The sequence below is a fragment of the Cyprinodon tularosa genome, unplaced genomic scaffold (genome assembly GCF_016077235.1).
Source record: "Cyprinodon tularosa strain WSP-4 unplaced genomic scaffold, ASM1607723v1 ctg597, whole genome shotgun sequence".
NCBI classification, from domain to species: domain Eukaryota; kingdom Metazoa; phylum Chordata; class Actinopteri; order Cyprinodontiformes; family Cyprinodontidae; genus Cyprinodon; species Cyprinodon tularosa.
In genome coordinates this window covers 649,475-668,084 of record NW_024039337.1, presented here as the reverse complement: position 1 = coordinate 668,084, position 18,610 = coordinate 649,475, and the positions used below count along the sequence as shown (strand labels likewise).

Here is an 18,610-nt window from a genome sequence, read left to right as displayed (position 1 = left end):
TCTATGGGGTTAAGGTCAGGAGAGTTTGCTGGCCAATTAAGAACAGGGATACCATGGTCCTTCAACCAGGTACTGGTAGCTTTGGCACTGTGTGCAGGTGCCAAGTCCTGTTGGAAAATGAAATCTGCATCTCCAAAAAGTTGGTCAGCTGCAGGAAGCATGAAGTGCTCTAAAACTTCCTGGTATGTGGCTGCGTTGACCCTGGACCTCAGAAAACACAATGGACCAACACCAGCAGATGACATGGCACCCCAAACCATCACTGACTGTGGAAACTTTACACTGGACTTCAAGCAACGTGGATGAAGTGCCTCTCTTCTTTTCCTCCAGACTCTGGGACCTTGATTTCCAAAGGAAATGCAAAATTTACTTTCATCAGAGAACATGACTTTGGACCACTCACCAGCAGTCCAGTCCTGTTTCTCTTTAGCCCAGGCAAGACGCTTCTGACGCTGTCTGTGGTTCAAGAGTGGCTTGACACAAGGAATGCGACAGCAGAAACCCATGTCTTTCATACGTCTGTGTGTGGTGGTTCTTGAAGCACTCACTCCAGCTGCAGTCCACTCTTTGTGAATCTCCCCCACATTTTTGAATGGGTTTTGTTTCACAATCCTCTCCAGGGTGCGGTTATCTCTCTTGCTTGTACACTTTTTTCGACCACATCTTTTCCTTCCCTTCGCCTCTCTATTAATGTGCTTGGACACTGAGCTCTGTGAACAGCCAGCCTCTTTAGCGATGACCTTTTGTGTCTTGCCCTCCTTGTGCAAGGTGTCGATGGTCGTCTTTTGGACAACTGTCAAGTCAGCAGTCTTCCCCATGATTGTGTAGCCTATAGAACTAGACTGAAAGACCATTTAAAGGCTTTTGCAGGTGGTTTGAGTTAATTAGCTGATTAGAGTGTGGCACCAGGGGCCATCAATTTTGAACCTTTTCACAATATTCTAATTTTCTGATATGATGAATTTGAGATTTTCATTTGTTGTCATTTGTAATCATCAAAATTAAACAAAATAAACATCTGAAATATATGAGTTTGTATGTAATGTATGAATATAATATACAAGTTTCACTTTTTAAATGGAATTACTGAAATCAATCTACTTTTTCATGATATTCTAATTTTATGACCAGCACCTGTAGATGCGAATTTCAGAAGATTCTAATTTCCTCATTGAGAACTAGAATATTAGAAAGATTAGCATTGTGTAGCTTTAAAAGGAAAGTCACCAATTTACCACCTCGTTAATGGAAAATAGGAAATTATTAAGCTTTTTATAATTTTTTTCCCTCCTGTTGACATTGACTTTTTGCACATTTTAGTGCAACGTAAAACAGGAATATGTTTCACGTAGGACTGGCCAATATGAAGAAAATCTAATATCACTAGATATTTGGGCTATATCGCGATACACGATATATATATCACGATCCATCTATCCATTTTCTTACACGGTTGTGTCTATCTCCAGCTGTCTACAGGTGAGAGGTGGGGTCCACCCTGGACAGGTCGCCAGTCCATCACAGGGCAACAGAGACAAACAACCATTCATGCACACAATCACACCTAAGGGGAATTTAGAGAAGCCAATTAACCTCACAGTCATGTTTTTGGACTGTGGGAGGAAGCCGGAGTACCCGGAGAGAAGCCACACATGCTCAGGGAGAACATGCAAACTCTATGCAGAAAGACCCCAGGCCGGGAATCGAACCCAGAACCTTCTTGTTACAAGGCAGTAGTGGTACCCACGGCCCCACTGAGCAAATTTCATTTTATCTTAACCAGCTTAAAGCTTTTCTCTAATAATTCTGCCATGGGCGTGCAGGTGGTGCAGGATTTAGCACCCACGACCCATGTACAGAGGCCTTAGTCCTCGACGCGGGCGACCTGGGTTCGAATCCTACCTGTGGTCCTTTCCCTCATGTCTCTCCCCCTCTCTCATACCCCCTTTCCTGTCAGCCTACTGTCCAAAAAACAAGCCACTAGTGCCGTAAAAAAAAAAACAAAAACAAAAAAACCAGGAAACAAAGACACACACAAAATAAACAAGGCCTCTTTTTTGCATAATAAAATAATAAAAAAGCGGAATGAAAAAATAAATTGAGCTAAAATTACAAAACAAATTGGAAATGCTATCCAAAATATCAGAGCATCTCCAAACTAGCACTGATCTTTTACGTGCTGGGAATTTTTGAGAACATTTCCAAGTTTAGAGAATGCCTTATTAGAGCATCTAAAAACATTCGAATAACGGCATAAATGGCTTCCGTGATTTCCCTCCATCTCTTCCTGTTTCTCTCATATTGGATCGCTTTTTCGAACGACGAGGCCAACGCCATCGGCTTCATAGCTGGTTTATTGAATGTTTTGAGTTTACAACATTCTTGGATGGAATAAATTTGTACTACCTTTTGCAGCAATGTTTTTTGGTCTTACAAATTGGCGTCTTTCATTCGTCGCCCTCGGTGTGTAATCCAAACCACTGCTGTATCACGCTCTGCTGAAACACCTGCTGTCACCATATTTTGTTTGACGGTTGTTGTAGTGTGTGTAGCGCAGGAAATAATCCTGTTTGGAGGAGGGCTTTATGATTCATTCAACGTGTGGGGGGAAATAAAACCCAGTGAAATGGATGCAGACGGCTTAATGTCGTCATGCGAATTTGTACTTGATGTCTGTGATAGTTATTTTAACTATCATGCATGGGAATACCAGAGATACTACAGTATATTCGATATATCGCCCACCCCTAGTTTCAAGTAGGGCTGGGTGATATGGCCTAAAAATCAAATCTCAAACTTAAACTTTTTCTTTATTCCATTTACGATTCCCCCCCTTCCCAATTATTAGGGAAAGCAATAGGTACAAACAGCAGCTGTGCTTCTGTCATCAGCTAGCTTGTTAGCTGTCTGGACTGGGAAGCTTTTCTGACCATTTTTAAAATATGAATACACCACCCTATTTCTTTTAATACAACAGCTACTAAACTAACTCGCCATCCCCGGGAAACTTGCCCGTTGCTAATGTTTACAGGGTTCACTTCATTCATATTCCAGCCGTTTTCTGAGGTTGTTAAAATGCTGCATTGCTTCCACAGGAGCAGATGAAGCAGCAGCAATGGCAACAGCAGCAACAGCAAAGCGGAGGTTCTGTGTCGCCGTCGGGTGGTGGCAGCGTTCCAGCTACCCAGCAGCAGCAGCAGCAACACCGCTCCATGTACCAACCTATGGGCCCCCACCACCAGCACCTTCCCTCTATGGGGTTTGACCCCCGCTGGCTCATGATGCAACCCTACATGGACCCCCGCATGATGTCGGGCCGCCCCCCTATGGACATCCCAGCAAACATCCACCCTGGTGAGCAAAAGCAGGAAAATGGTTGAAATGAATTGGTTTAAAAAAAAAAAAACAGTTTTTATTTATTTATATTTTATCTGTTCTGATATTTTCAGGGCGAATGCCTCAGAAGCAGATTGTCCGCAGAGAACCGGGTGACAACTCCAGTTCTAGCTCTGATTCGTTTGACCACTTGTCCCGACCAGTACGAGACCACGGCTTCCCCACAGACTCGCGGATGGTCTGGGGAACAGACCCCTACCCACAGTCAGAACCATTGCCTTCGGCTACTCCCCCTAAACGCGAGGACAATAAGGAGCAAAGGTAAGGAAAATCAGCTCGCATTAAATGGTCAATTTATGTGTCGTAAGTTTATAAAACAGACTTGGTCTAATTGCAACTTGTTTTGTTTTTGAAGGATTGACTCTGGTTTGGATCTGGACAGGGGTCTGCCGGCTATTTATGCTCAGGATCATGGTGTGGTGGAGACCCGTAAGAATGCCTTCTTTCGGGATTCAGAGTCGCTGTCTGCGTTTACTCAGGGCCTGGAGGATGTGCCGGGGCCTCTAGATAGGGCCCCTGTAAGCTCAACTTTTGAAGCTGACGAGCAAGGCCTGCCTAGTGGGGAAGAAGTGGAAGCTCTCGGTCAGGCCATGCTCCAGAGAAGTGTGTCTCAGGGTTCCAGCCACTCCCTTAAGCTGGATGAACCCAGGTTTGATGGGCTACCCCTGGCTGCAAAACCGCTAGAGCTCCAAGACGAAGGTGAGCGAGCGGCTGATAAGCCACAAAGTGAGCTCTACTCCCAGGCTGCTGTAACGAGCAACAGGGCTACACCGCCAGCAGATGGATTGCTCAAATTGGAGAAGCTCCCTCTGCCGGCTCCAAGCAAGCAGAAAGCTGAGCTCCGGTGGGGTGGGAGATCGGGGTCCGGTCGCAGAGACGGACCAGGAGGAGAGAGACCTGTTCGCAGGTCGGGGCCTATAAAAAAGCCTGTTCTGAGGGATATGAAAGAAGAGCGGGAGCAAAGAGAAGAGCGAGAGAAACGTCACGAGAGAGGGGAGAAAGGGGACCGATCCAAAAAGGATCAGTCCGTTAAAGCGCCATCAGCAGCTGCAGCCGTCTCTGAAAGCTGTCGAGTTCAGGCTGAAGTGAAGAAGGAACCTGCTGAAGCCGATGAAGCCCCAGTTCCCCACCATAGGGCCAGAGACTCACAGCCTTCTTCTGGGGTGCCCACCTCTTCTTCCCAAGAAGAGAAACCAGATAAACTTCCATGTAACGACAAGCATCCAGAACCAAAACTTCCCAGCCGGAAGGAGCCCCATCTCCCGACGCGTGCCTACAGAAGAGAGGAAAGGGAGCGGGAACAGGACAGAGACAGAGAAAAGGAAGCTGATAAGGAGAGGGAATGGCCTATGGACTCCAGTTTTAAAGGCCGCGGTCGAGGGGAGTACTACTCCAGAGGGCGGAGCTACAGAGGAAGTTACAGCGGTCGTGGCAGGGGAAGTCGTGGCCGTAGCCGGGCGGAGTTCGCCTACAGAGAGGCGCGATTACGCTCCGATTTACCTTCTGCCGGAGGCGCCGCAGCCTTCCGTAACAGAGAGGAAAGTGAAACGCACAGCGAGAGCTCGGACTTTGAAGTCATTCCAAAACGCAGGCGGCGGCGTGGTTCGGACTCAGACTCTGAAAGCGCAGGCGGCAGAGAATCGGCCAGCGACACCGGACCCTCCGACCGGGAGCCCAGCACCAAACCCAGCCGTCCACTAAGAAGAGATCTCCCCGCTGAGGCGCGTCTGGGACCTCACAAGCTGGGCTTTGAGCCGCCGCATGTCGGGGAAAAGGCTGGAATGAGAGGAGAAGACGACAGCAGACCAAAACCAGGCTTTCTTCCAAAGGGAGAGCCTTCTCAGCGAGGGCGGGGGGGATTGTACAGCAGGCGAGGTGGCACCAGGGAGCGCGGGGGTCCACGCTCGGCCCCTCTTCGACGATCCGGACCCAGGGACTCTTCCTCTCAGTGGCCTTCTAAACCGATGGAGACGTTCAGGCCCGAGGAGGCAGACTGTGCAATGAGATACGACAACCCCCCTGCTGATCGACGACCCCCGAAATTGGAGGGAAAGAAATTTGGAGAGGGGGGTCCTCAGAGCAGCAGAGAGAGACCTCGCAGAACTCGACCAGCTAGACCCCCGAGGCAGGATAAACCTCCCCGCTTTAGGCGCTTGAAAGAGCGCGAGGCAGCTGTGTTGGGAACTGGATATTCTGCTACCAGTCCTCCTGTTCCGTTGCCTTCTGTGGCTGCTGCAGCCGCCCCCAGTTCTGCACCCGCTTCAGTGTCCCAGTCACCCACCATGTCTCGAGCTCCAGGAACTCCTCTAACTGTGCCTGCGGAGGTGGCAGCAGCTGCACCTGCACATGACCAAACAGCCCCCATAGAAACATCCCTGCCTGAGACCAGCGGTTCCACCATCACTGCAGTGGGCAGCAAGTCCCCCGACTTGTCCAACCAGAACTCCTCAGATCAAGCAAATGAGGAGTGGGAGACCGCCTCAGAGAGCAGCGACTTCAATGAAAGGAGAGAACGAGAGGACAGGAAAGGAGCACTGGAAGCTGCTAATGAGGCAGCCGCTGCTTCTGCCCCAGCACCCACACCCCCTCAGGGCACTTTGACGCCTAGTAAAAGTCCACCGGATGGAGGTGTGACTCCAAAACGAGAAGTATCCCAAACGGCCAAGAGGAGTTTCTCAAGTCAGAGACCTACGGAGAGGCAGAATCGTAGAACGCAGAGCGGAGCCAAACCAGGACGGAGTTACGCAGGAGGCAAAGGAGACAGGAGAGGAGGGGGCAAGACTGGACGCAAAGGGTGAGTGGAAAACAATGGCCTTCTGTCTGCTATCGCTTTTTGTCTCCATCTATTAACATTTTCACAAAGAAATAGACTCCATGAACAGACTAAAACCTGCAGACAGTAACCCTTTGTGAAGTCTGTCATACTGAGATGAAACTGGACACCACAGAGGGTTGAAACGGCTGTAGGGAGGATTCCTGCACAGCACAGAATAGCTCCTGGAAAATCATCTGTATTTAGACTTTATACCCCATCTGGTGTAGAAGTTGTATCTAGATCTGTCAATTTTTCTGTGCATTCATGCACCTGTTATTCTTTGTTTATTTAGCCAAATACTTCTTCAATATAAACTTATTCACTGCTAATCCAATGGATAACCCATGCTGCATGGGTTCATATTTCCCATTTTTACTGTTTTAACATCCCATTTCTACTCTCATTCCATTGAGTTAATTATAGTCCATTTTGTTTGTTTTTGACACCCTTACATTCATCTATACTTTTTACTAGGGATGCACGATATAATCGGCCCCCTATCGGTATCGGCCTTCGAACTGAATATCGGACATCGGCCACCCCACCGATATTTAACCCGACATTTGATCAGCTTCTGAGTTTCTAAAGTCTAAAAAAATAAAAAATAAAAAAAATAAATACTACTTCTTCTTCTTCCTCAAAAACTTCTTTTTTACAAACTTAAAAACTTCTAAAGACGAGGGAAAAAATATTGATACATTAAAATATCCCAATATCTTCATATGCTGATATATTGCCATTTAAAAACACCATATCAATCTCTTTTACTAATGAAATATTGCTATATGTCATCGTTAAGCTACGAAATCCCCCGAAAATTCACCAAATGTTGCCATATTTTTATATGTTGATATATTGACGCGGTATCGATCTATTTTACTAACAAAATCTCACAAGAATTTGCAAAATATCACGAGAGTTTGTAACAGAACAATGAAATTTCACGAGATTTTGAAAGTAAAATAGATCGATACCGCATTTTTAAAAATCAATTTGATATCAGCATATGAAATATTTGAGTATATTATTCAGAAATGGAGAACAAAACTGCTATTTTCAATGACTACTTATTTTTGTCCAGCTTTAACATCGGTATCGATATCTGTTATCGGCTACATGAGTTTTAAAATATCGGCATATCGGATATCGGCCAAAATCCCAATATCGTGCATCCCTACTTTTTACTTATTTTTTTTTACATCACATAGACTTAAAGGTTTAAAGGTATTTAATTTAAAAATAAACGGGAAGAAAAGAGCTTCAGTTTTGTGTAACATTTATTAAAAAGCAATCCCATTAATATGCTTTTAAACCTTAAAGAAAAAAAGTTTTGTTTTTTTTCTGTATTGCAGAGTCTGGAAGTATATGAATATGGCTTCTATGTAGAGCTGGGCGTTAAATCAAATTAATTAGATTAGTTTATGTTTTTAAAAGTCCACAATTTGAAATTTTGCTAAATCGTATAATTGAGGAAGTCTCTTCTGCATTAATTTGCTTGCATGTTTGCCTCCGCCGCCTCTTTCCTCCTTTTGCCTTATAACATGCTGGACTGTTTACTCACGCCATGATCAATCTGAAGAGTTGGTTCAGAGAAAAGGGGGGGTAGGGCGTGCTCGGGTGTGCGTCTTGACCAGAGATCCGATGATGTAACGTAGTAAGACACAGATTGCAGCTCATTTTGCTCTGATTCCTTGCACTTATTGTACAAATTAAGCCAGGCATATTCTGTGCGACTTTTATTTTTTTGCCCTTTTCGGGGCGGCTTTCCAGTCGTGTGCGAATTTTTCGTTTGGCCCGACTTTCAGCCTCATTTTGCGTCATGTAGTGAACAGGGGGGGCGATCAGCCTCTCACGACCACCTCCCCATCAGGAATCGTAAGGTCGGGAGAAAGACAAATGTCTGATTTTCAGTCGACCATCGTAGGCAAGGATTCTTCTTCTTCCCATCAGATGAAAACCCAGCACCATGGCGGGGGTGCAATGAGTGAGATGGAGTTATTTCTGTAAAACTGACAGACCGTAGTAGCCACGTTTGCTCAGCCATGTCTTTGTCCAAATACGTCGTCTCCTTTTCTTTTTAGGGATTTCAGCACAAAATTCCCCAAATTGCCATGGCAGCACGTTTCACTCTAGTGAAATTAATGTTCCTCTTCTACTCGTTTGGCTTCCGGATAGATGAGTCCGAGTAGCGCCATCTCACTGCGGAGCTGAGACCGATTGGGATTGGTTGGTGGGAAGTGGTGACTGTAGCATCAACCTACTGGATAGGCTGCAATGAAAAGGAAGGAAGCCTGTGTTTCCATATCAGATTTTTATCAACCCTCTTTCTTTATATCGCAAAACTCGTCTATCGATCGATATATATTGTTATTGAATCTACAATCTGGAAAAGTGAATATTTTCGATTGCAACATTGCTGTTCCAAGTGCTGTTGCTCCAATTTTATTTTATTTTTTTCAAAGCACTAGAAATGTAGCCTCGTGAGACCATCCTGATCTTGCGAGCTTTCAAGGTTTCACTCGCTAATCAGTCTGGAGACTCTCCGTTAAAGAAAATTTGGAGTCGTTCACCAAACGAACGTCCAATCAGCGTTGGCTTTGAGGCGGGTTGAGGTGTGACGCAACGAGAAGTGCGACGGTTCAGTCTAAAGAACATGGCGGCTTCAGTCGATGAAACTAGTGTTAGCGTGGCTATCGAGCAAGTTTTATCGGAATTACAGAGTATTTCTTCACTGAAAGAAGAGCAAAACACTGCTCTGGAGGCTTTTATCAGAGGAAAAGATGTTTTTGCTCTTCTCCCGACTGGTTTCGGAAAGAGTAGCCTGGCTGTTAGTACGTCATATGCTTCGTTGATCTGATTGGTTTATTTGGCCCGTCTATCACCAACATAGGCCAATCAGCTAACCAGTATTTTCGCCTCTTCCCAAAATTACTTCAACGTAAGGTTTCCAGATGGATATGCGGAGCAAATCCATCTGGCGGAGTCAGGTTACTAGAAATGTCCCAAAATAAATTTCTGGAAGATTTTCAGTAGATTTAAAACTGATAGAAAAAAGCCTGGGTTTCTTAATGATTTCTTAAAATAGTCATTTAAAATTGATTGAACCTCATCTCTGAACCTGGGAGCGGATCATAAATGGTAAATGTCCTGTACTTATATAGCGCCTTTATTCAAGTTAGGAGACTTGACCAAAGCGCTTTACACTACATTCATTCACCCATTCACGCACACACTGATGGTGGCAAGCTACATTGTAGCCACAGCTGCCCTGGGGCTCACTGACAGAAGCGGGGCTGCCGTACACTGGCGCCACCGGGCCCTCTGACCGCCATCAGTAGACAATGCAGGTGAAGTGTCTTGCACAAGGACACAACGACACTGAAAGTCGGAGTCGGGGCTTGAACCGTCAATCCTTCGATTTTAGGGCAAACTCCTACATCCAACCCCACTGTCGCCCCATCAGGACAGCCCTGATCGATTTCTGTTTTTTCTCATCAGCCCTGCAGCTCAGCAGAACTCGGAGACGTCGGTCCCAGCAGCTGGAGGAAGCTCCCAGAGAGCTGCCAAGGATCAGCCTGCACGACGCAAAGATGAGGCCAAGCAGCCCATCAAGAAGCCAAAGGAGAACGCTCTTTCTCAGTTTGATCTTAACAATTATGCAAGTCAGTAATGCTTCCATGCATCATCTCTATTTACTAATAAAATAAACACACTTTTTATTCCATAGTTGCAGTGGGTAAATAACTCTAACTTGGTTTAATTTAGGTGTTGTGATTATTGATGACCATCCTGAGGTGACCACCACAGAGGATCCACAGTCCAGTGCCAACGATGATGGTTTCACAGAAGTAGTTTCCCGTAAGCAACAGAAACGACTGCAGGACGAAGAGAAACGCAAGAAGGAGGAGCAGACGTCTCAAGTAAGGATCATTTATGCTGTTCGATCAAAAAGAACAGATATAATACTCCTGTCTACCTTTCAGAATTTATTCTAAAACAAGAAAACCCTACACATCCTACAGGGGGTTATTTTGCAGCTATCTATGTTTAGATTCTAGTTTTTGGTTTGATTTCTACTTATTTATACACAACAGAACATTTTGCTTTGTGTTTTTAGTTTTATGAGCAAACAAATAGTCATAAACTAGTCTTCATAAAGAATTTCATATTTGGTGTGGGGTAATGCAATCCAGATTATGATAGATTAACCCAATAGGCTCAGATGTTCAGGGAATGTTTGAAATGTCCAGAACATTGTTATTTAAAAAATACACCTTTAAGAACGCTTTGACAGATTTAGTTCTGGAAAATGTAAGAAGTTAAGATTAATTCCTAGGAGTTCTGGTATCGTCATTTAAGTTAAAATGAATCTAAATCTTCTCCAGAATTGGGGTAAGAAAGGTTCCGGTGAGAAGAACAGAGGAAGTGGAGCAAAGCTGCCACCCAGATTTGCCAAAAAGCAGTCATCCCAGCAGCAGCCTCAGCAGCAGCAGGCTGCACAGCCTCAGCCTCCTGCAGCCGCCGCCGCCCAGCAGCCGCCGCCACCGCCGCCTGTCTCTGCAGCGCAGCATCCTCACCACGCTCCCTCACAACCTGCTGCGTCTCCTCAAACTCTAGAAGGAGCGGTGGCTCCTCTACCCTCCATTCCTCCGGCTACTGTGGAGTTCACTTCAAAGACCCTCCCCCCTGCGCCTGCACAGCCGCACAACACTCTGGGTACAGAACTGTGGGAGAACAAGGTGGCGGGCTCCGCTGCCCTTCCTGATGTCAAGAAACGTAAGTCTGAACTGGTTTGCGGCTCAGTGGTTTTGATCAACACGGTCTGAGTGAAATGTGTAACTTTGTAAATTCCAGTAGGTCCCATCAGCCCTCCTCAGCCCCCCTCTGTGAGTGCTTGGAACAAACCTTTAACCTCCTTCACCGGCGCCGTCTCCTCTGAGGTAAGTTTAAGCTCCTACATGAACAGACTCTGACCTCTGTTCTCCATCCATGCCTCAAACATGTTTGTCTTCCTGTAGGGTGGGAAGCCCGGAGCTGACGGCTCTGTGGAGTTAGGCATAGACAGCATTCAGTTTGGAGCGCCGTCATCTGCAGGAAGCACCGACAGTGACGGAGGACCAGCCCTGCTGGAAACCGTCTCTGAAAGCAAACTTCCTGCTCCCAAAGAACAAAGACAGAAACAACCACGAAGCGGTCCAATCAAAACCCAAAAGGTAAATCTGTTTATTAATGCAGCTCCGCATCCGTTCTCCATACCTCTGTTAATCCCTCATCTCTGCTTCGTTAGCTTCCTGAGATGGAACCAGTAGAACCCAAGGAGTACAAGCCAGGTCCCATCGGAAAAGAACGCTCTCTGAAGAACCGCAAGGCCAAAGACGCACGCGGAGCCGAAGCTGAAGGGATGGAGGGAGGAGTAACGGGTGGAGGCGTCAGCAGAGCCACAGACTCCAGTCCTCCCACCAGTGACACCACAGTACCAGAACTGGGAGGGGACATCGAGGGCATGATCACCGTCCCCTCAGCAGAGTACTCCAGTAACTCCAAGGTTGGTAGAACCTCTGTTCCCTCATGTCTCTGGTCTGCTGACTAAAAAAAACAACAAACATCATGAGGTGGTTGATTCTTGTCTCTTCTCAGGAGTCGGTCACAGACTACACCACCCCCTCCTCGTCTCTGGCGGACAGCGTTCCCACAGGAGGCAACAAAATGGAGGACAGCTTAGTGGCCAATGTGGGTAGAAATTCTGAGCCTGAAATGTTAAATAAGAAAGCTGGGGAAATGTGTTTATACTGATTTATTTTCCAGGTGGCGCTCCCCCACTCGCTGCCCCTTCCTCGCAGAGAGACCCTGCAGCAGAGCTCCAGCCTCAACACGGTTTCTCCTGCTACTGTTGACCTAACACTAAAAGTAAGGAGAATATTTTGAGCCCCTTACTGTGGGGAAATAAAATGACTTTTAATGAAAATTTACTAATCACCGTTTCTCCCCGACTCCACAGATGGAGTCTGCTCGGAAAGCTTGGGAAAACTCTCCCAGTTTGGAGAAAAGCTCTCCAGTCACCTCCTCGTCCTCCCCAAACACCTCCTGTGCCTCCTCTTACTCCTCCTTCTCCTCGGCCTCCATGCCCCAGATCCCCGTGGCATCCGTAACCCCCAGCACTTCACTGCCAGGTAACTTGGCCCTCTGTGTATAAAGCGCATACTAGGGGTGTAAATAATAATCGTTTTGTATTGATGCATCGATCCAACAGCCGACGATCAGATGCATCGACACGTCCGCAAGATAATCGATGCATGTTTTTTTTTTTCCTCCGGTCTATTTTTATCCAGTTGCGTTTTATCCAGCGTTCTCGCGCACCTCGCTCTTCTAGCGGGTCAAACTTTACGAGTTGTTTTCCGCAATTTCGGTCATAAAAACAAAACAAGCCGGCCTCCTGTCTGCTGCACTGTTTGCAATCAGCTACAATCTGGGCGAGGAGCAGCGGAGCGTCTCTCAAGGGGGCGGTGACGTCGACACACTGGAGCCGCCTTCTTCTTCTTTTTTTTAATGGCGGTTGGCAAACGACTTATAGGTGCATTACCGCCACCTTCCAGAATGGAGTATAGACCAGACAAACTATTATATTCTCCCTAAAATACCCGTTCTTCTTAGAAAAATTAAAAATACTACCAAAAACTACATCCCCAGATGACCTTTGAAACAATTCCCTTATATCTAGTTTATTTTTATTCCTGTCTAACTCTCTACACAACATCTCTTTCCTGAGTATATTTATTACATTCTTAAAAAAATATGTTGGACAGTTTCTCTGGAGCCGAGGTATTGCGTTGAACTCATTGCACTGATTATCTGCAGTATTTTTTGATGCAACTTTTCTACTTCTGTTATTTGCTGTTGTTTCTAAAGAAAATGCATAACGATATTACAGCTTTCATTGATTTATTTCAAACTTGAAACTTTGTTTAGCCTGTAAGGTGTAAGAAAAAATAATAATAATAAAGGAAAAATTGAACCGATTAATCGAATCGTGGTGTATTCTTGAGAATCGAAAATGATCGAATCGTTGGGTCAGGAAATCGATACTGAATCGAATCGCCATGATGGATGTGATTTACACCCCTAGCGCATACAGCGCCTGCTTAATGAACTTTACCACATTTATACAATCAAAAAACAGAATTTTTTTGGCATAGTCAGGGATCAAGCAGTCAGGCAAAGGAGAAAAGCATAGAAAAAATATGGTACTAACAAACAGACTCAAAATGAAGAAAAAAAATTGGGCCAAAAGAAGATATCAACTAAGACAAATCTAACCAGGGATAACACAATGAACACATAGGCTAGCCTAAAAACAAGGAGGGAGAAAACTTAAAGTTCAACTAGAAAACACATACTTATACAGGGTTCCCGCGGGTCATTAAAAGTAATTAGATAGATTTTATGAAAATCAAGGCCTTAAATAGCATTAAAAAGCAATAATTTCAATGTCTGGAGGCATTAAAAACTACAAACACTTGATGGAACAAAAACATTATTCACAATTTATGTTGCCTACAAACATTGTTTTGTTTAGAAGGATAGCGTGATGATCAGGCGGAACCTATAATCGACTATTGCGTACAGCCGGTGCACGAAGTCAAAACACTTGATGCAACGTGCTGTCTGTGTCGCATGTACGTGCTGCGGCGAAAGAAGAACGCTAATTTTATGATGGGGGGGGGGGGGAGAAAATGTAACTTTCAGCAAAAGTGGTTTGAGGATGAACGATTCAAACCTGGTTAAAGCCCGATGAATGTAAACCAGGAGAAGCATTTTGCAGCGTGTGTAAAAAGATGCTCAAACTTTGTACAATGAGCGTCAACGCGGTGAAATCACAAGTCGGCCATTGAAGGCAGAGGCAGTTAACCGTGCCCAATTTCTTTGCTGTGGCCAGCAACCCAACCTCTGCTGTCACCACAACTGTAGCGGCTGCTACAACCACCTCTCCTACGGCGACTGTGACCTGCGAGCAGTATTTGGCTCGAACGCGACTTTGGAAGCCGAGGTGCTCTGGTGTATGAACACTGCAGTGAGGCACCACTCTTTTGCATCCAACGATGGTGTTTCTGAGTTATTTCAGACAATGTTTGCTGATTCTGATATAGCCAAATCTTCAACCTGTGGAAAGGACAAAACCTGATTTCTGCAGTCAACAAGGCAGGACCCTTTGTTTTAATGTTTGATGAAAGTCTGAACCAGTCGACAAAAAGTAAACAACTAGATGTCCATGTGCAGTTTTGGAAAAGCGGTTGTGTCCACTCCCGTTATCTCGGATCCAAGTCTCCCAGTGTCAGCTGCTTATTGGAATCCTCCACTTCCTTGTGTTACACCAAATTTGCTCCTCCAGCTAGTTCTTTTGACCTCGGTAAAAGAAAAACAGTTGGTGATCTTGAAATACTGTTCATAGGCGTTTACTAAATGTGTGCACCCACATTAGCAAACATCCTAAATTAAATATGCTGTGTGAAACAAGCGTAAAATACTGAACTAGTTGGAACATATATATACTAGAAAAACACATTAAATAGACTGTGTCCAACCAGCAGGTTCTGGTACCTACACCACATCGTCCCTCAGCACAAAGACCACATCAGCCTCGGACCCCCCTAACATCTGTAAGGTGAAACCGCAGCAGCTCCAAGGCGGAAGCCTGTCCTCCTCCACCAGCAGCAGCTTCTCTCAGCTGGGCTGCGTGCCCCCCCTCCTGCCTCAGCAGCAACAGACCCCACAGGTGTACGTTTCCCAGGCCGCAGCAGGTGAGAGAAATCCCTGAAGCTCAACACAAATTGATGCAAAGGCCTTTTAATAAACGAGTGATGCTTGATCAGGTTCTGCAGCTCAGATTCCAGCGTTCTACATGGACACTAGCCACCTGTTCAGCACCCCGCACCCTCGCCTCGCCGCCCCTTCTCTGGCGCAGCAGCAAGGCTTCCAGCCGGGCCTTTCGCAGGTGGGCTTTTGTTTGTCACAGGTAAAGCAGACTCGTTTAACATGACGTAATAAACGGAGCTTGTTTCTTTCCCACGCAGCCAACAGCAGTGCAGCAGATTCCCATTCCCATCTACGCTCCGCTTCAAGGCCAGCCTCAGCACCAACACACCCACCAGGCTCAGCTGGGACTCGGCACCGGCCCGCCCGTGTCTCAGCCGCAGGACCTGTTCAGCTCTTCACTTCAGCCTTACAGGTAAAGGGAACCCTCCGCCTGCAGCTCAGAAATGCTTCAGGAGGCTTTTTAAAGGACACAGCGTTTCTGCTCGGTCTCTTAGGTCACAGCAGGCGTTCATGCAGGGCAGCTTGTCCCAGCCGTCCATGATGCTGTCCGGACCGTCCCTGCACAGCTACCCGGGGGTTCAGGCTCCCGACCTGGGCAAGCCTCAGTCCAGCCTGGCCTATCAGCAGCCCTCCTCCACCCAACACATTCCCATTCTGTTTGAGCCGCCGCTCAACCAGGCCTCAGGGATGGGAGGGTCCCAGCTCATAGATACGCACCTGCTGCAGGTAACACCCCCACACAGGTTTTCACATCACTTCAGAGTCAGAGCTGTTTCTATTCATTTCTCATGTTCATTCACAAGAAGCATTTGGCATTGCTGACTCCTCAGGCTCGCCAGGGGATGAATCAGCATTCTAACATGTACTCGGGGCAGGTGCAGCAGCATGGTCAGAGCAGTTACTATAGCAACACGCAGTCTCCCAGCTCTGCAATGCAGCAGGTAATGGTTAAAATAAAACGAGTCAATGCAGCTTCATTTCCCAGTTGATTCGTTTACTCCTTTTTTTAAGGTAACTGTCCCTCTGCCTGGTTCCCAGTTGTCTCTGCCGAACTTTGGGTCAGGAGGTGGTCAGCCTCTGCTCGCTCTGCCGCCCACTCCTCCCCAACCCCAGCCTCCAAACATCAACCGCCAGCCCCCGGTGTCTCAGCCCTACCGAGGCATCATGGGTCCAAACCATAACATGATGCAGCCTCCAACCAGCAAGGTGCTGCCATTCATTCTGTTTCACCACAGCTGAAGGTTCTGACAGGAAGCTTATCAGATATTATTCCTACTCGTTACAGATGGACATGGATCTCAAGCTGTTCGGCAGCGGGATGGACGTGAAGCCCGGGACTCCTCCAGTCGGCGGCAGGAGCACCACACCCACCTCCAGTCCTTACCGGTAAACCTCAGCCTATCAAAGTGTTCAAAAACCACTATTGTCCAAATGAATTACTTCCTGATCTATGCAAACAGAAAGGTTGTAGCGGTACACAACATTCACAGTTTGGTATTTTTTCTTTTCAGTATTTAAAGAAAAAATAAACACCAAAATATATATTGTTTTATTCACAAATGTTACATCAAAGCCAGTATCGGGTTTTGCAGGCCAAAGACTTCCCATTCCTAAGGGGTGGAGCTGTTTTCAGTTCAATTTGCATGTTTTCTAATCCATAACGAGGCTTTTGTTTAGGCCACTTTATAACCCTGGAAGTCAACGCTTCTCCAGACATTTGGAATCAAAAAACCTTCCTGGATGGGAAGAGAAACGTCTTCACACTTGGAAAACTACGAAAGAGTATTAGGGCCAGGCTAGAGATTTTATTTTTTTTTTCTATTTCGAGAATAAACTTGTAATAATTAAGAATAAAGTCGTCAAAGTTGAGAATAAAGTCGTCAAAGTTGAGAATAAAGTCGTCAAAGTTGAGAATAAAGTCGTCAAAGTTGAGAATAAAGTCGTCAAAGTTGAGAATAAAGTCGTCAAAGTTGAGAATAAAGTCGTCAAAGTTGAGAATAAAGTCGTCAAAGTTGAGAATAAAGTCGTCAAAGTTGAGAATAAAGTCGTATTTTATGACAACTCTTACCTCAAGCACTTTCTTCCCTAAAATGTGGAATGTGGAGCATCATGTGAAGTTAAACTTTAGTTCTACACTGGTGCTAAAAGATTTGCTAATTTGTCAAACTGAAGCCAGACATTATTCTCATAATAACATTTTTTTTTTTTACCTTTTTGGAACAACATCAAAGCAGTTTTCTTGAATGAGAATTTAAATAAGAAAATATGCAAAAACAAGATTTTTTTTCCAATGAAAAATGGAAATTCTACTTGTGAACCAGTTCCCACAGAGTGCATTAAATGAATGGATTCCCATCTAAGGTCATCATAAAGCAGCATTCAACAGGAACATCTCATCCTCGTCTCAAAAATGAAACCTCACCGCAGTTTTCTCTTTATATAATTGCTTACCTCAATGCTGTAGTGTCGGCTCGCTGCGTTCGTTTTGTTTACCTTTTTAACTTGGTGTAACCGGGAATCAAAATGCTGCCTGAGGGGACTTAAGGTTGGAGGGAGCTTCTTTCTTTAGCTCCTCACTTTCCTCTGAGATCTCGGTCTCCACAGGCTCTGATGCCGTAGCTTAAGCTTATGTGTGCGAGAAAGTGGAAAAAGGCCCTTCGTTCAATAGGGTCTGACAGCACAGACTGACCAAATATAACGCGATAAATATGCCCGGCTAAATAAATGATTATATCTGCTTCAAACAGGTCGCTACTGGGTCTGCTGTTCCGACTGGTTCCATAATAATCCAGCCGTTCTGACTTAAAGCAGGGAGATGGATCACATCACCGCTCTTAGTTTCTGTTCATCAAAGAACAGCAGATAATGTGTATAAATCATTTTGTACAAATGTTCTTTTTTTTTTTTCTTTGCCCTTGTCTTGCTCTTTGCGTCACATCAATGGTTTTCTGTCTGCTTGCTGCAGGGCCAGCTCCACTTCTCCCAGTAGCCAATCCAGTAAAATGAACAGCATGCTTTACCAGAAGCAGTTCCAGCCCAGTTCTGCAGGCCTGAGAATGAATCAGCATTTCCCCGGCCAGTTCAACCCACAGGTAGCACACCAGATCATGATGCATCAACATTTGATCTGATTCATGATGCAGCGAATACATTCCGTCAGACATGCAGCCCGTTGCCTGGAAACTAGATCATAACGTCTTTAATTGATGATTGATGGTTTAGTAGAAGAAAATGTTTGTGAAACCTCGATGCGTCTCTGATCGTTGACTTTTTCTTTAGATGCTGTCTCAGCCCAATATCGTCTCTCCTCTGGTTCGCCCTCACCACGCAAACTCCTTTGGAGGAGGAGTCCAGCGCTCCTCAATGGGTCCTCCTATTTCACCCAATATGAGTGGTGGGCTGATGCCTCACCCCCGACCCCAGCACAGTCAGCACCCTCCCAGGGGCCCCTCTGGCTCCTCCCTTCCACCCAGAGGGACACAAGCAGCCCTGAAGGCTGAGCAGGACCTAAAGGTAGGCGGTGGCTCTATTCTCCGTTTTAGGCTGATTGGTTCGTCCTGATTGGTTCATTGATTTTTCCTCCCGTCC

The 18,610-nt window shown here is 45.8% G+C and overlaps 1 protein-coding gene across 10 annotated transcripts in view; it reads left to right on the top strand.

Annotated features, from left to right (window-relative positions):
* The window catches only part of prrc2c (proline-rich coiled-coil 2C), a 34,640-nt gene that overhangs the window by 14,757 nt on the left and 1,273 nt on the right, over nt 1-18,610 (top strand). For 2 of the 10 annotated variants that reach the window (XM_038306896.1, XM_038306891.1), the window contains exons 13-33: nt 3,096-3,354; nt 3,450-3,657; nt 3,752-6,190; nt 9,710-9,873; nt 9,977-10,131; nt 10,597-10,987; nt 11,066-11,151; nt 11,230-11,424; nt 11,499-11,756; nt 11,849-11,941; nt 12,017-12,118; nt 12,210-12,381; nt 14,794-15,006; nt 15,079-15,200; nt 15,280-15,434; nt 15,517-15,748; nt 15,826-15,963; nt 16,034-16,228; nt 16,308-16,408; nt 17,988-18,114; nt 18,302-18,535. In XM_038306896.1, coding sequence (XP_038162824.1) covers nt 3,096-3,354; nt 3,450-3,657; nt 3,752-6,190; nt 9,710-9,873; nt 9,977-10,131; nt 10,597-10,987; nt 11,066-11,151; nt 11,230-11,424; nt 11,499-11,756; nt 11,849-11,941; nt 12,017-12,118; nt 12,210-12,381; nt 14,794-15,006; nt 15,079-15,200; nt 15,280-15,434; nt 15,517-15,748; nt 15,826-15,963; nt 16,034-16,228; nt 16,308-16,408; nt 17,988-18,114; nt 18,302-18,535 — 6,039 coding nt within the window. The remainder of the gene's footprint in view (nt 1-3,095; nt 3,355-3,449; nt 3,658-3,751; nt 6,191-9,709; nt 9,874-9,976; nt 10,132-10,596; nt 10,988-11,065; nt 11,152-11,229; nt 11,425-11,498; nt 11,757-11,848; nt 11,942-12,016; nt 12,119-12,209; nt 12,382-14,793; nt 15,007-15,078; nt 15,201-15,279; nt 15,435-15,516; nt 15,749-15,825; nt 15,964-16,033; nt 16,229-16,307; nt 16,409-17,987; nt 18,115-18,301; nt 18,536-18,610) is intronic. The other 8 variants (XM_038306900.1, XM_038306899.1, XM_038306895.1 and 5 more) reach the window with 7 other exon arrangements.